Genomic DNA, 17,752 nt, shown 5'->3' with positions numbered 1-17,752 from the left:
CAACAAGACAACATTTGCACACTGTTATGGTCAGTATACAAAAGAAGGTTGATAGGGACGGATGGAGTGCAGAAAAATACGCAACATGATGTGGAAGTGAAATGGACATGGCTGATTTGAAAGTAAATTTCCATGCAAGATTGTACATACAAGTTTTATGCCATGGTTGAAAAACTGGTATGTATGAAGAAAGCATGTTGTAACATCAGAAACTACTGCCATGTCCCTCAACTAGGAACCCCCCTTCATTCATTTTCCCCCTCTCCTCCTGCCCTACGCTTGCGCCCTTCACCCTTTCACCAGGGACTAGCAGGTTCGTCTGAAAACTGAAAGGAGATTCTGCTGCATGCCGTAGAAGAGTGTGCTCAACTCATTCCAAATTATCTCTTGAATATTTTTAAGTTTGCTAAATTAACGGCGGAGTTGGTGCACTGTTTTACGTTGTTTCGTCCTCATTTGGGACAGTCTGTATTTTTCTTTCACTTGACCAGTTATATTATTATATTTATTTGGTGTGTGTATTGTTTAAATTTTTTTTTTATCCCAAACCACTTTTCGGTCCTGGGCCTTGATAGGTTTCAATGTCAACATGGATTCAACAATATAAAAATCTGCCTGAGAGTGATTACATTAATGCTACAAACTACAGTACAATTACTGATTATTTCCAGCTTTTCAAGTTCTTTCTGACTTTTTCTCAATTCAAACTTACTGTATATATGGATAAATACCGTCTTAAGTGCAACAAATTTTTTTATTGTAGTTTTTACTTCTTTTCCTCCTCCACACTATATGTTTCGGCCCTAAATGGCCATCATCAGGTGTGTATCACTCACGTAGCTGTTACACTGCTTTTTAAAATTTAAAATTACCAGTCTTTCTAATTGTATAAAATCTTTGTTAATCTACACGCGTCGATTTGAGTAACAGTGAGTGAGTGTAACAGGATGCTGAAATATAATATTGTCAAACTTACTGTTCTAATCTCAAAACAGTAAGGCACATACATCAGCAACATCACGCGTTCTTTAATTGATCTAAGGTTCTCACAGTGGTGACTGAAGAGCACCATCTTCTGTGCTGTGTAGTGCCAGGTAGTCTAATATAAGTTGCCAGTGATATAAGTAATGTTTTCTTACTTTGTAAATTCTCCAGACATTTCTTTAGAGAAGATCCAGTTAGCAACAGCTGAACATTCAATTATCTGTGTCTTCAACATCTTGTCAATAAGTACACACATCATTTGTTGGTGATCATTCCAAAGCTCAAACATGTTCCTTAGGATGCAAATCTGAGCCTCCTCTGAGTCTGCCAGTTCCTAAAAAATCAAAACTGAATATTACCAGTGTAATTTGAATATTAAAATATTCAATTTTACTTGTAAACAATACATTTGGAACTTTTCTCGAACACAGAAGTCACAAAATTCCGTATTATCAATTTATTTTATACAATAGCCTTATAAATTGTATTCATAAAGAAACTCAAAGAACATAAATCTTTTGTCATCCTTCTGCAGACAAATGATGAACATCAAATTTTACACCCCAGTTTTTGTCATTATGGTCCTAATCAGAAACATGCATTTTGAGTCTTGTCACATGATACTGAATGTAGGTGAAACCTTACTATACACTTGCTCTACTTACAACCGACTTCCGTTCTTACTGACAGGTCGTAAGTCGATCTGGTCATATGTTGGCCATATATTTATTAACAGTATTTTTTAACCTTCCTAATCTTTTTATCATCTTTATAATTTATTTTTAAAAACTTTTACATTTTAAATCATCTTTATTTTTAATTTTTTTTGTGGTCATAAGTGCGGCCAGTCGTGAGTCGACGACCAAGTGTATTTACTTTACTGTTGATGTCTTAGAGGATTAAATGGGAGGAGCATGTATTTAGCTTTCTCCTGTCACTCATTCTGTGCTTAATTTAATGCTGCCAGCTTTTATTTATGTATATTATTTGTGACTGTACAGTGGATATGGTTTAGTGCTGCAAACGGACATGCTGTCTTTGAGCTTTACTGAAAAATTAACCGAATAAAACAAGCTTTTTCAATAGCATTTTCTCATGGTTTTGCCTGTGCATAGTAGGAAATTATGTGTGCCTTATTCCACCAAAATGGCATGAAAAATACATCACCACTTAGGGGGTTCAGATTCTCACCGCAGTAACTATGAAGGTTACTGTTTTCTGGGACGTGACACTGGAGTGTGGTAGAACATTACCAACGTTGTCAAAGAATCCTGCTGCCCTCATATTCAGGATCTACACTTAAGACGAATGCAAGACGTTCCTCAAAAATGACGATAACATTCTACAGGACTATACAGCTTCACATTCTGAAAAGCAGGATTCTTTACAATATCATTTTTAACGTTCTTGTAAGCATAGCTTGATTTCTGCGAAAATGGGATTATTTGGAGTGAATGTGGGGCATGGAAGAAATGTTAATATATTGCTGGAATTCTGAATGCCAAATCTCTATGGCAGATTGAAGACACAGAGAATGGAATATTTTACAAATGGGAGTTAAGGCAATGATCAAAAGGAATGACATTCTAAGCATTAGCATCCATTTGCTCTCACAGCATACACTGCACCAAACAAAAACACTGTCTTATTACAGCAAAACAAACCTTCCAAATGCATAAGCATGCTACCAGACAATTCAGTGCAAAGGAATACATCTCCGGGGGGTCAGGTTTAACCTCTTTACTGCCATGGTTTCATAGCAGTAATTAACTGTCCCTCCCCAAATGAAGGCATATTAGAATACCCCACTGCAAGTTGTAGAAAGCAACATAGAAGGAACCTGGTGCCTGGAGATATAACTGGTCCACCCTGTCACTGGGGACCTGGTCCTCCAGGTTGGGGGTTGGACACAAGGCTGACAACCTTGCTCTGTAAAAAAAAATACTGTTACAAAATCCAAAGAAGTGGAAACTGGATGCAGTCTGGCAGAATCTTCTAGGAAGGTTATAGCTCAAAAATGGCTGTTTTTTTTAGTGATGACGATGATGACAAATTTATTATCCCAACTGCATTTCCTTCTTGGTGAAAGTGACCAAAACAGTAATTTTATGAGGAGCATTCTCCTAGGCTGTTAAAGCAGATGATGAATTAGTATATCACTGAATGCATTATGATATTGTAACGTGTTTGAAATCCAGAAGAGTCACTTCTATGGAAACGCTAGAACAGACCGTTGCATAGGAAGCGACAATAGTGGTATTGTAGCCCCAGCAGTTGGCCATTGCATAGGTATCGCAGTATCAACAAGCAGCGTTTCCCCGGTGATAGACAACAGAAGGCTCACTGTATAGCAACCGCCAAGGTATAAATAGCCCAGCTTCGACAAGAAGCAGTCAGTCTCGGGGCAGATGCCGAAGGATACAGAAGTGAGTCTTGGAATAGCCGCCGCCGAAGAAAGTTGAAATATAGCAGCCGACAATGGAACAAGAATTAATTATAACAGCGAAACAGTGGACAGTAATTGTACTCATAAGTGTATAAGTGAAGCGTCCAATAAAGATTTGCTGAATCCGAGACCCTCGCATAGTTATTTGTTGCGTGCAATACCCAACACGTGACAATATATTTGTGAAAGGGTTAGAAACAAGGACTATATATGTATATTCATATGCATGGGTTTTCCATCTAGGTTTTCCCTTGTCTCATTAAACAAAAGTCCACCAAGGCTGAAGTCTGGCCACGCCATAGCTCAAGGGGTTAGTCGCTGGCTTCCCACTGTGGCGGCCCGGGTTCGATCCCGGGTCTGGTCAACTGGGATTTGTGGTGGACAAAGTGGCACTAGGCAGGTTTTCTCCGAGTACTTCAGTTTCCCCTGCCCCACCAACTGCTCCACAATCACCCTCACCTATCATCTGGGGCTGGTACAATAGACCAGAAGTGGCTGCAGTACTATAAGGACTTAGTCCCACCCCACTAGCAATAAAAAAAAGGTTGAAGTCTTGTGGAACATTCTGTTTATTAAGGTACAACAAAGACTAAACAATACAACAATAATCCACACTTCTGATATTTAAAACAAATTAGTGATGTTCCTGTACATAAAGTATTTCATATAGTCTTTACTCTGAATATTTTAATTGTGAATTTCACAGTACCTTAAACACATAATGGAATTTTGATATGGCAGCAAATGAATGGGAAAAGCTTTTTGATCCTAGGTTCAATAGTGTCTGAACAAAGACATCAATCTTCAGTGGATTGAAGCGTGAATCAGCATCATCATCATGTCGAGAATTAGGCAAGTCTTTTAGTACATGTAGAACTTCCTCTGGTTTACACTTTGCTCTGATGGACACCACTAATTTATGTGCATGTGTTGTACCAGGTAAAGATCCTGAGAAAATAATCACACTTTAGTATATTTTTATATACTGGCCATATACTGTGTGTACCATTTAAAATGCAACCCAAACTATAACACTGTATGTAAGCTTACAGGTAACATCAGTGTAAAAAGACAAATCAGTTATTTGTTAGTTTTTATTGATGTGGCGCAAACCACCTGTCAAAACTGTTCAATGTGGATATGTATGTACCGCTAAATGTTTCCTGAACAGCAGCATATGATTTTGATGTGTCATAATATTTGGAAATGAACATAAGTTCTAATAGTTACTGTAGGATTCTGACGATGGTGTATAACACATAGAGATATTGGGTTTTCGGACTTTATCCATCGTCCTGGTTTTAAGATAACTAAGAAAAACACGATGTTTTGGAAACTGGATCTTTTTCTGTCCTCAGGCGAGGGAAAACACCTATTCTGTCAATCACTCGATCCAGTTTCTTAAACGTTGCATTTTTCTTAGTTATCTTAAAACCAGGACGATGGATAAAGTCCGAAAACCCAATATCTCTAAACATAAGTTCTGTTCATAAATACATCATGCTCGCATCTGCAGAGCTTCTGAGTAACTGACAATAGCAAGAGCCTAGCAAACAGGGTGACACTGACTTCAGTGTCATGATCAAAGTTGGGAGTCCACTTCATGGGGGGAACACCTTAAAATTTAATTTCTCTAGCACAGTACATGATTGTTCTTTGGGCTGCATTTTAAACAGTACACTATGTCCTTATAATAATTAAAGAATGACATGGGAAAGGTATGAAACAGGGTCATGACTCCTTTCTTATATTGTACTGTCTTGGTTTCTGCATTCAAAATCCAAAGGAGTCAAACGAATTTTACCATAAGCCACCCTACTCAGTATAAATATGTAGTAATGAAGGGATACTCAGTGCAATACTTAGTTTAAAATTATCTGGCCACATCATAAGAAAACACAATGTTACCCTGGAAAGATGCTGTATGCATAAGCAACTGAAAATCTGATATCAATGAATAAATATCCTCTAAATACAATACATTTCATAAAGTCTACCAGTATTTATTCATACCTGGATTTCATAAACTGACATCTTCCCACCGCTGTTTATGTTCAACCTTTGAAGATTTGGTGATTTCTGTAAACTACAGGTGATGATCTCACTTCCCATTCAATACTGAATCACAGTGGCTCAACTAAATGTATACATACATACTAAAGATTTTCACAATATTAAACACCTAAAATATTTATGCAACTGAAGACAGTATAATGACTAGGTTACAGGCTGCATGACAGGAACTGGGGTTCAATTCCAAGCAGGGACAAGAGAATTTTTTTCTTCTCTACAGCATCCAGACTGCCTCTGAAGCCCTCCCAGCCTTCTGTCCAAATGATACCAAGGGCTCTTTCCCCAGGGGTAAAGCAGCTCTCCATTTAGAGCTGCGGTTAAGACTGCATGGAGTTCTCTTTCCATTCTCCAATATATCTTTGTGGAGTGATGCTTATTCAAGCACAAAAAAGAACATTACCCTTCCTTTCTTTCTATCTTTATACTGTGACTTATTTAACCACATTACCAATCTGCGTAACTCAGCATGTTGCAAGTGAGTTCTGAAATTTTAGAAGCATGCTATTTTGTTACACAATAATCTAATTAATTAAAACACACGAGGATGCTGGGTCAAATGCAATATCCTTCTAAAATAAATTACTTTCTCTTCCTTCCCGGTCTTCTCACATGTTGGAACTCACATTTAGGGCAGCAGGTAGCCTTGAGCAGCATATGTCATATTATGGACCTTACATTCAGACAAATGTTATTCCACGCTTGATGACTTCAAATCATAAGATTATCTTACTAAAGACAGACAAACCCACACCTGCAGAACTGACACAATAATAAAACACCGTTTCTCTCTAAAGCATTTCACAACAGAATGACCCTGATTTGTTACGCTGAAGCAGACAGTTTAGAAAAGGACATGAACAAGCTTCCTCTCCAAACATAACTGTTTCAAGGAAGGCAAGAGTCGGCAACAGAGATTTCTGGATAACCACCTACTGTTAAACAGCATCACAGTCTACGAAGCATGACAAATAATACAAGTCACTGCCTATCCAGATATCACGATGTGGAGAGCGAAAGTGATTCAGTATTCATGAGACTGTGCATACGTTCAGTGTGATGCTCATTCTGCGACTCAAAAGCAACATTCAGATTACTTGAATAAGTAATTTGATACTGGTGTTGAGACTTTAGGAGGGAGAAAGTTTGAAATGAACCCAAGAATAGAGTGGTACTTCATTTTTATGGTAGGTACAACTTATCATTGTGGAAAGATAATGTTTCCATTGTGACGAGCCCCAAACTATTAAGATGTACATAAAGGTCATAAAACAATCTAATATTCAAGAAATATTTGATGGAAGAATCAAGATATCGATAAATTCTAAGAACATAAAATTTACATCATGTAGCACTTAGATTAGAATCAGTGGTGTGTGCAGACGCACATGCTCAGTGGGTGTTATGTGTGCTGTATGTGGTGTGGTGCACATACATATGTGTATGTGTGTGTGCATGTGTGTAGGGTGGTAGAAATTTGAATCCAGTGAGAATTCCTGTTCATGTGATTATGAAAATGGAAATTTCCAAAAAGCTTTGGACTCCAAGCAACAATGGTAGCAAGGCAATGAAATCACATTTTTCTTCCTCCAATTGGGTGGCAGAACAGTTCCACAAATAATGATAATAAAAAGGCAAAGCTATCCCTGTAACAGGCTGTAGAGGCCCATAGGGTTGTGAGATGTAGAGGCTCCACATTTTCTAGACAATCAGCTCGCAGAAGGTGGTGAGGGTGTCAGCCTTACATGCTGGCCACTCTTTAACCCCAGGAAGATTCCTGGTACTCATTTCTGTTAGAGGCTAAGTTGACCCCAGGGCCATAGTTCAGCTTTAAAGATCAGGTTGACTGAAAAATCCATTTATCTCATTGGGAACTGAACCCGTGACATTCCGGCTTGTAGCGTAGTGCCTCAACCAACAATGCTACTGAATGCACCCTCCACAAATGATATATGCACAAAATGACTTCTATAGGGGTTCATAATATGAAAGACATATGTTTGTAAGTTTGTAATCACATTAATTTAGCTAGTTTAATCCTAGTTATTGAACAAAGAAGTCAAAATACTTTTCTGCAGAAAAATTTATCACTTTTGAATGTTTACCATTCAGTTCTTAAATAGACAGTTATTCAACAGTATTCATGATTATGTATATGAAATACATAAAAGAATGAACAACAAAATTAAATTGGGATCCAGAATTAAACTCTTCTATATAAAAGGTCTTGTTTTTAACATATTAACAATTGTATGGAGTTATTCATATTCTTCCAGCTGTGCTTCTGAATGGCATGCCATCTTACCCACATACCATGCCAGCTACTGGAATGTAAAATGTTCTTCTCCCTGACAAATTTATAAAATCCGAACAGTAGTTCATATTTTACACACCAGTCTTACAGAACTATGAGATCCTCATACAGCTAAACCTCATAATATGATTTCTCAGTAAAGAGATGTATTTGTTAGCTTATCAACAAAGACTTTATATACTCAAATTCCCTGTTCCAGGCTCATACTGACAATAGTGTAATTATGTTAAACTTCTGTGGGCAAAGGTGGACAAAACAGAGCATTTATCATAACTTTCATACATTTCACTTGCTTTCGGATAATTTCATATTTTCAAAAGAGTTGAAAGAGTGAAGTATACAATATAAAGTATAAGCCAAATATAAAGTTTTCAAAGACTATAAATTTTACCATTAAACTCTTAACATTAAACAGAAGAACTGGTACAATGGGAAGACTGTCTACTCAGATGAATTTCTATCACATATGTTGTTACATAATTATAGATTTTAGTGTTTATTAGCCTACTTTCCTAAAGCAGGCTTACGTGATCTCCTTCCTGTGCGTGTGTGTGTACGTGTCCTATCGCTGCTATGAGGGCATTCATCAAACTTTTATATTCCTACCTACTCATAACAGAGGCAAAATTAAATCATTTACTCCATTAAAAAAGATTTTGAAAAGCATACTGACAAAAATAAAGCTCTGGATATTGTATAATAACATCCTGCTGCACATCACTTATTTATTCCCATTAGTTATTAGATGTCTCAGATGCAACTTGCCTTTTAGAACTTTTAAAGGTTTTAAAAAGCAAGCTGCATCACCTTACTGCAGTTTTCTGAGAATATAACCCTCTTTGCAGTCTGTTGCATATACAGGTATACAGGTGTACCAGCAAAGATACCTAGATATACACTGGGTGTTTGGGGCAACCATTTATATTTATTTATATATAAATACACACACACACACACACACACTACAATGTGGGGGCCAGGATGAAACCTTGTGGCACCCCTATACACGATCAACTCCTTAAGGAGCCTGAGCATGGACTGAATAGAAAACTCTACCAACAATGACGATGATGAAAATGTGCAGTTATGCATAAGCACAAAGAATGCCTTTAAACTAGACACAAAACACTTTCAACTTCACTGTTGTAATTTATAAGAGGGAGAGTCACTAAATAGGTCATAAATGGAAGTAAAACAGTTGTAATGGATTAATAGGTTGCCTATGTGTATCACTGGATAGCGGCACAATCCAGCTTCATGAGTCTAGGTAGCAGATGTGCATGTTCAGAGGCTGGTTTCAGTAGTCAAAATGGCCACTCTGCTTGAGGGGTGTAATGCTGAAGAGCTGCGTTCTGTTGTTTTTTTTTTTTTTTTTTTGACAAAAGGATTCAACGTGAAGGATATTCATAAAGAAATGCTTCATGTTTAAAGTGGGAAGTGTTTGTTGCGTAAAGCAGTTCACAGCTTGGTCGAGAAACATGGCAAACATTTCTCTATGATAAAGAGGTTGAAATGGAGGTGCAAAGTGGCTGAGACTATAGCCAAATGACTTCAATGTTGTGGGTTTCGACACACTGCTGAAGCATTGTGACAAGTGTATCAATGTTGGTGGAGGATACGTTGAGAAATAAATATTTTCCCAGGTTCAAATATCACGTTCTATGTTTTATATTAATTTGTGACCTATTTATTGACTCTCTCTCATGCATATACTGCATTTATAATGTGGAAAATTATTATTATTTTTACCCTATTTTATTATTCACATCTAATAAACTACGAAACTTCATCTCCTGCCTTATGAAGTATAGCTTCTTTGATCATTACTGGCCAGAACAAAACAGTTAGAGAAAGAAGGCTTATTTGGCAAGTTATCTCTGGTACAGGCAAAAGTATGAAGCTATAAGGAATGCAAATATAAGAAGAGTTTAACTGAAAATGGTTAAAGTATCCAACCATTCAAGAAATAATAATTTCATAAATGGAAAAATATACTGCAAACAGACATAATGTAAATCATTCATTTCTAATAAGAGAAACTGAACTGCATTTCAGTGACCAGAACTATAAATTACAAATAGCGTCAATAAAAAAATGCGACTATCTGAAACAAAGCAGTATAGATATAAATATGTTTTTTCATGAAAATATAACACAAGATGAGTAATCTAGGCCAGTGTATTACTGTCACCATTTTAATGAGTGACATGCAGACACAATGGAAGTAATTAGTTAGGCTTGGCTATACAGTGGAACATTCTGAACTAGTTCACTGGACAGAATATAAAAGCAACTGATGCATACATTTCATGTTGCAGTAACTCTGTCACCGTTTGTTTTTTCCATTGGTTGTACCTGCTTTAAGTATCAACTCTGGAATGTGATTGTTCTCTAAATAATAAAGCTTTCAGTTACAAACCACAGGCACAGGACACAACTCACTAACATTACCAAAGTTTGGTTTAATGCAAATACTTTCTACTTAATACTGAGTGGGGATACAAAGGTCAGAGTCCTTCAAATAATGACTAAGCAGCTCTATCATTATCCTGTGTCTTACTCAGTCATTTCGAACCTTGAATCAAATGCCTACAAATCATGCTCTTACATTTTCAAATCTCAGCCTTTTACTTATATTCTAATAAGATTACAACTTTAAAGGAAAGAGCTTCTAATGGTACTAGCCTAATCCCTCAGAATTACAGGGTTGGCAACTGCATTTTTAACTTGTGTGCAATTGTAACTGTATTGAAAATAAAATATGTGCACTGCACAATATACAACTGCATGGCTAATAAATATTAATACTATGTTATACAAAAATTGTTACAGGATTTGAATCCATTAACGTTTTGTAGAAGCTGGACACATTTAAAGGGATCACAGAAATAGAGCGTTCTTTTTCATTTGGAACTTATGAAGCAAGAAACTTGATTCCAAGATAACCAGCTTAGTTCAAAGCCTGAGCAGAAATTTCAGTCACTTTTGCTTTATGCAAAATCCTTCCTTTCATATTCAATATATAAATGAGAGTTGGGAACTACAGACACAACAAAACTAACACGTTTATCTCCTAGGCATATTACATGTCCTGTCAGCACTGTACAATATCCAAAAACAAAAATGATATCAAACAATTCATGAAATCAATTTCAAAATGTATAACATGACTGTTTCAGGTTGTTGCTCAATGGCATGGTGCAACAACATACAGGCCATTGCTTCTGAGAGATTCCAATTCCCAACATAAATGCTGTGGAGGGGATCACTATGCAGGACCCAAGAAGTTTCATCAACAAAATGACAGCCATCGACGACTTGGCCATGATCCCCTCTTTACCAAACACAGGCATGAATATAACATTCCTTCTAGAAACAGTTATCAGCATCATGATTACGATTATTACAGGCCCTACAGACTGAAGTATTCTGATTACAAATCTCCACCATCTAAGTACTCTTATCATAAAGAATATTATAGAAGGCAATACAGTAACACCCCTTTGACAGAAACAAAATATATGCAGAGAAGAACAGGGGTTGTTTTCCCAGATACACACAACAATCTTAATAATGGAAGAGGGCACAAACCATATGTTCCTGATCCATATTTCCGAGATCACAGATATAATGAAAATAACGACTTCAGTGACTTCAGAAACAAAAATGGTCATCAAGGGTACCATGAACTATCAGATGACAAATACAGAAAGAAATACAGGCCTGGACTACTGGGTGTATCAGTGGGTAGATTAGGAGCAGTGGTTGTTACAGGTCCTGATGGATATAAACATGTTATTCATAATCTTCCACCATGGACAGACTTAAAAACTGAGAGAGAACATTACAGAGTTTCTTTTCCAGGAAATGTAGATTCCCGAGGTGGCTTAGAATACCCTGGAAGCCACAGGTTTTCAACAGGAATTCATGGGAATGTAGGAGGGCATGATTATCAGAATCATCACCATCAAACATACAAAGAAATGCCAACATATTCTGGGAGTAGCAAAAGTGCACATGGCAACAAAAATGATTCACATTTTGTGGATGTGTACAAGTACTCCCTGAAGTCTCACAATGAAAACAGGAATCAAGAACAAGGGCCTCCCAGGGATACTTCTGGCACTGTACATCAAACAGATGACAGAGAGGAACAAGATTACACAGTGCCTCTAAAACCCGACAAATTCCATCCATCACCACCATTTCACAGATATTCTGAGCCTGATCCTTTGTATCATCCTAACAGATCATCTCTGGAGACATATTTGCTTAATGAACGAACTCAATTCCCTACCACAACACCAACAACTACTCCTAAACCACACAAACCCATACAAGTTCCTGCATCCAAAAAACCTATAGAATACCCAGATTCAATCAATGCACAGTTACCACCACCTGATAATTATACCGAAACAAATGTACCTTATGTGGCTGTCACAGCAGTGACAGAAGAAACACTGGGCCAGCATGAAACTGCCACAACTCAGGCATCAGACGCAACTCATATGAAACCTTTGATACACACATTACCAACAAACCCAACCATCCACAGGCTCACAGAAAGCGAGGCCCCATTATCTACAGTAAGGGAAAACAACGCTTCCTCACCAACTTCATCAGTTCCAGAGATATCAACACACCTATCACCCGTTAAAGTTTCTGGACTTCTGACACAAATAGCAAGGATGGAAAACGGCATGAAAACTGAGTATTTATTACCAACAATAATTACAGAAAAATCTGACATTCATCCACACCAAACTACAGAGCCGCAGATTTATTACACGACGGAGCCAAGTCACAATACAATCAATCATAACACTGCAACATACCCTTCACCCCAGGAATTAAATAACTCATATATTAAGGAAACAACAGGTACTGAAAATAAAAATTACACTGTTTATAGATCTGTTATGGCTCCTTTACAAAGTTCAAGTAACCCAAACATGTCAACACTAGTGTCTAACATAGACAAAGTAACTGAAACAAACACAATGAAATCTCAAGCAGCATCTGCTGCTATAGAAGATGCATATAATTTAACAAAAACAGAAGGAAGCTCAGACCCGACTCAAGCTCTGATATCTGAGAGTGAAGATATACATCCTACGGTTGAAATATATGAAACAGAACGAGTCACAGAAAAGGATATGACAGATGTAATACCAACAGTAGAAAGTACTGTAACAAAACCTGCGCTATCGATGTCAATTCAACTCCAGACTCTGGTAAATCATGTTCACTCTCTTAATTATTTACACAATGATTCTAGTACAACCTTTATCCCTACTGAACAAGCAGACTGGTAAAGACTCAAAATTCTCGTCAAATATCTTAAATATGTAGAAATTAGGAAACAATGTAACAAAACCTGTACTGTCTTTGTTGAACCATCTCCACATTCACGTAAATTATGCTTACTCCCTTAATTAATGTATCATAATTCTAGCAAGATGAAACTGACTGCTAAAGATTAAAAACTTCTGTATGTAAAATATCTTAAACATGAAACAACCTCAGCAAAAATATATCTCAACTCAAAGACCAGAAATGGGCAACTGTTTGACAAAGAAACATGAAGTTTCTTTCTTCTACTACTTCATTTTTGGGCTCATTCCTTTGGTGTCCACCAATTCCATCTTTGTTTTAAGAAAATGAGTCTCTTTGATGAGGAATCTGCCAACTATGCATCCTCAAAGACACACACAGAAACCCAAATATCTGTACTCTGGACAGGATTTAAACTCACAGTGACATTATACCTTAACCTTTATTTTATGGGAGTAGTGGATTTAAATCCCCTGTAATATGGTGATGGTGGTCATATTTTAAGTAGGAATGGTATTACTATTGAAAATATGATTATATCTTTTGAATGATGCCTCATAAAACATTTTAACAAGAGTATCTGAAGGAAGTGTTATTTACTACCATAAAAATCTTGTTTCCTGACAGAACAAAATATTCTAATATTCTGTATATTCTGTGTATTCTGTATATCAAAATGTACAGCATTTCCATTCCTGGAAACACTTCCTTTTCAATTTTGTGATGAAAATCCTGTTTAGAAGCTTACCTATGTATGGAAAATAAAAAAAAACACAGCTTCATGTTTTGCATCCTGCTGTGTACAATGGGACTGCGGTATTGTGGTAACTGTAAACAATGATCTGTGACCTCTCCATTTCTCAGACTTAACCCCATGTAATTTTTTCCTGTGGGGGCATGCAGAAAGACAAGAAGTATCTCAACAATCCACACACAGCAGAAGAAATGAAGAAAAATATTAAATGAGTGGTTATGAACATTTCCCAACACCAACTTTGTTGAGTATTTGAAATGTGTAAATGAGATGTGAAGCTTGGCTGTGAGCAGAGGAATATTATTTTCAACAATTTTTGTGATTTAAGGTGAGAATAATTAATGTAATAACATTTATTATTGACAAGAAATACTAAGAGTTTCCTGTTACTAGTGGAAAGAATACTTTGCAATTCCTCAGCTACTGACCTGGGTATATTGGGGAAATTTCCGATGGGCTTACGGTGACACAGCAGCATCATATAATGAATCTCTGTACATACAGGATTAACTGAAAGGTGCGGACAAACTTTGGGCATGAGTTCCACACACCAAAACAAGAAAAAATATCCACATCAACAAGTGTCCAGAAACATTTAATACGAAGGGGTACCCAAAAGAAACCGAACTTATTTTTTTTTAACTTATTTATTCAAATTTTAAGCACAAATCTTCAATCCCCTTCAAAGTACTCTCCACTTACACTAATACACTTGTCTAGTCTTTTATTCCATTTTTCAAAACATTGTCTAAATTCATCTTTTGAGATGCTTGACAGTGCCTCCGTCGTTTTTTCCTTTCATGTCTCTTTTCATTCGAGGAAACAAAAAAAAGTCACACGGGACAAGGTCGGGTGAGTATGGAGGGTGAGGAACAGGGGTCATACCATTTTTGGTCAAGAATTGTCATACAGACAGGGCTGTGTGAGCAGGGGCATTGTCATGATGGAAAAACCAGACACCCGACTGCCACAAATCTGGCCGCTGAGCTCCAAGTCACTCCCAACAGCTCCACAATTTCTTCAATGGTCCATCGTTGATCTTCCTTGATGATTTCACGAATTTTTTCAACATTTTCATGTGTTCGGGTCGTGGAAGGACGACCAGAACGAGGTTTATCATCAATTGACATTTCACCATTTCTGAAACTGGAAAACCACTCAAACACTTGAGTTTTCCCCATAGCATCGTCCTTGTACGCCGTTTTTAACATTTCAAGAGTTTCTGTTCCACTTTTCCCGAGCAAAAAGCAGAATTTCACCGCCGCACGCTGTTCACGAAAATCAGCCATTGCAAAAACGACGATCACACAAAACAGTTGTCACTATAAACTCTGCTGAAACTAGTCCTTACCTTCTGAAGCAACGGTAGTCGGCTTATCGACTCAGGAATGTTAGCTCTATGTGCTCATAGTGGCAAAACGCGGTACTACAAAAGCTCTGCCCACAAAAAATTAGTTCGGTTTCTTTTGGGCACCCCATCGTATGTGAGTTATAGCTGGAAAGGTATATTTATAATACTTTAAGTGCTCAAAATGTCCTCCATGAGATTCAATTCATGCCTCAACATATCTCATCATGGACTGCCACATCTGTTCAAAGATGCTGGGGTAGCTGTGGATAGTCTGAAATGCATCCACAATTCAATGGTTAAGGGCCTTTTCATTGTCAGCAGGAGCTGCATACACAAGGGTTTTCAGGTATTCCCCACAAGTAAGAATCCAGAGGACTCAAATCTGGCAAGTATGTAGGTAATGCAGTGGGTCCTCCTCTAACTATCCATGGGTCATGACCCATTGTTATTGAGAACATCTTCCACAACATGGCTAGAATGTGCCAGAGAACCGTCATGCATGTACCAGATTCATGCTCTGACTGCCAGTCGCACATTTGTCACTAGTAACATTAGGAATGTGTTTGAAGGTCAATCCACAATATGCAGAAGCAGGCTAGAAAGATATGAGTCATCAAAACTGATAACAACTGAACAGGATATGGCAGTATTCTTTCAGCTTTAACTCAGAAATTAAAAGTTCCCAGACACGTGGTGATATGAACATTTTCTCTTGTTTTGGTATGCAGAACTCATGGGCTAAATTTGTTCACACCTTTTAGTTACACCCTATATAAAAAATAGATTAACATTTCTATTATGTCATTATGAATGTGAGGAAGTAGAATAGCATTCAAACTGAAACAACAGCAAGAGCTGTGTTTACACACAGCACTAAATGGCAGCAGACGGTATGCTGAGTAGATGTTGCGGTGTCTTGGAGCATACTGCTGTTCTGTGAAGTTTAGTATCTCAGTACAAACGCAGTTGTCTTTTCCAGAAGTTTGCACATTCATGGTGTGCATATTCAGTGATACTGTGATCTCAAAGTGCTAAGATGTATAACAGTGTATGACAGTGAAATAAGTATAGTGCGATATCACAACTTCACACTGAAAAAGCAAAGAGCTTTAAGCCAATTTTCTTCATAAAATATTACAGCAAATGGTAAAATGGCAAAATGATGAAACAGAACTAAATCCTATATAAAAACATCAGTGCTGGAAGCAGAATCTGAATCTTTCCTTTCAAGAACCAAGTTTGCAAATGTTACCTAAGCTCTCAATATACTGCATGTATGTTTCCTCTCTGTTCTTAAAGTTATGTTTCCCTTACACCCCTTCAAATTTTGTAACACCATGATCAGGATCATTCTGTCACATATTATAAATTCTGAATGCAATATGAGCAACATGGATTGACATCAGTGGCAAAAGTTTAACTAGTGGTGTGCTGACAGACCAGTTAAACTGGAAGGATATAGAAAGAAAACGTGCTTTCCATTTCTTAGGTTCATGAGTGCCAGGACAGGGGAGTGGGTAAATTCACTGTTCAACTGGATATTCCAAAACTGTGCTATCATGCATGTGTCACCATGAAAAAGAGAGAATGTAGGTCTGCTTTTTGTCAGGTCATGTGGTCTTACTTCAATATGATCTGACTTCTAGACTTGGGTCTGTCACTGACTGATATCTGTGATACATATGACATTAAACAATAAATTATTTGTTAATTGCCTAATCTGGTGATTTGTAACTAAAATTATAATCAATTATATTCAACTCCAAGACAAGAAGACCACTCATGAGCAAATGTATTGTTACCAAGCCAGAAAATATCATACTCTCATAAATCACACCATTACTTTTTAACATTATAAGTAGAAAAACTTTACTGTAGAATGAATAAAAGTAAAAAAGTAAAACTATCCCTGTACCAGGCCGTGAAGGCCCATGGGGTTGTGAGTCGCTGAGGGTCCCACATTATCTAGACAATCAGCTCAAAGATGGTGATAAGGTTGTCAGCCTCACGTGCCGGCCGCTCTTTACTCCCCAGGAAAATTATTTAATTAATTCCTGGTACTCATTTCTGTTAGAGGCTGAGTGAACCCCAGGGCGACAGTGTGGCTGGAAGGATTAGGTCAACTGAAAAAAATCCAATGACCTCATCCGGACTTGAACCCGCAACCTTCTGGCTTGTAGCATAGCCCCTCAACCAAATACGCTACCACGTGCCCCCACTGTAAAATGAGTAACATACTTATATAAGGTATTCATAAACAATGAATTACACCGGTGAACTCCTTTCAGGTGACTATGTGAACGTGGAGTCTGTAAGAAGTAAAGTGAAGGTATCCCTGTAACAGACTGTGGAGGCTAGAGGATTGTGAGAGGTCAAGGCTCCCACATTTTCCAGACAGTTGGCTCACAGATGTTGGTGAGGTTGTAAGTCTTACGTGCCGGCTGCCCTCTACCCCCAGGAAAGTTACTGGTACTCATTTTTATTACAGGCTGAACC

General features: G+C 37.5%; 2 protein-coding genes across 3 annotated transcripts in view; one reads left to right on the top strand and one right to left on the bottom strand.

Moving 5' to 3' along the window:
- The window catches only part of LOC111865576 (nuclear cap-binding protein subunit 1), a 37,839-nt gene that overhangs the window by 3,943 nt on the left and 16,144 nt on the right, over positions 1 to 17,752 (bottom strand). The window contains exons 12-13 of the mRNA XM_023853728.2: positions 4,140 to 4,378; positions 1,140 to 1,318 (exon numbers count right to left, since the gene is read on the bottom strand). Coding sequence (XP_023709496.1) covers positions 1,140 to 1,318; positions 4,140 to 4,378 — 418 coding nt within the window. The remainder of the gene's footprint in view (positions 1 to 1,139; positions 1,319 to 4,139; positions 4,379 to 17,752) is intronic.
- Positions 4,745 to 17,620, top strand: LOC111865577. 2 transcript variants are annotated; one of them, XM_033751882.1, is made up of 4 exons: positions 4,745 to 6,687; positions 10,994 to 13,051; positions 14,055 to 14,233; positions 17,545 to 17,620. In XM_033751882.1, exons 1-3 carry the CDS (start codon positions 6,652 to 6,654, stop codon positions 14,115 to 14,117), a joined length of 2,157 nt encoding a protein of 718 aa, XP_033607773.1. In that variant the 5' UTR covers positions 4,745 to 6,651; the 3' UTR covers positions 14,118 to 14,233; positions 17,545 to 17,620. The 2 variants fall into 2 exon arrangements, with proteins under 2 accessions (XP_033607773.1, XP_023709497.1); XM_023853729.2 differs by lacking the exon at positions 17,545 to 17,620 and having other exon boundaries at positions 10,994 to 14,147.

This window comes from Cryptotermes secundus, unplaced genomic scaffold, assembly GCF_002891405.2.
Source record: "Cryptotermes secundus unplaced genomic scaffold, Csec_1.0 scaffold1019, whole genome shotgun sequence".
Taxonomy (NCBI): Eukaryota; Metazoa; Arthropoda; class Insecta; order Blattodea; family Kalotermitidae; genus Cryptotermes; species Cryptotermes secundus.
Note: the sequence above shows the minus strand (reverse complement) of the source record. Positions and strands in the feature narration are given on the sequence as shown.

Excerpts from the sequence above, each read along its gene's own strand:
- LOC111865577 (XM_023853729.2), top strand. The coding sequence starts at position 6,652 with ATGAACCCAAGAATAGAGTGGTACTTCATTTTTATG. Across the intron at positions 6,688-10,993 it reads AGTGGTACTTCATTTTTATG|GTTGTTGCTCAATGGCATGG; the intron begins GTAGGTACAACT and ends TGACTGTTTCAG.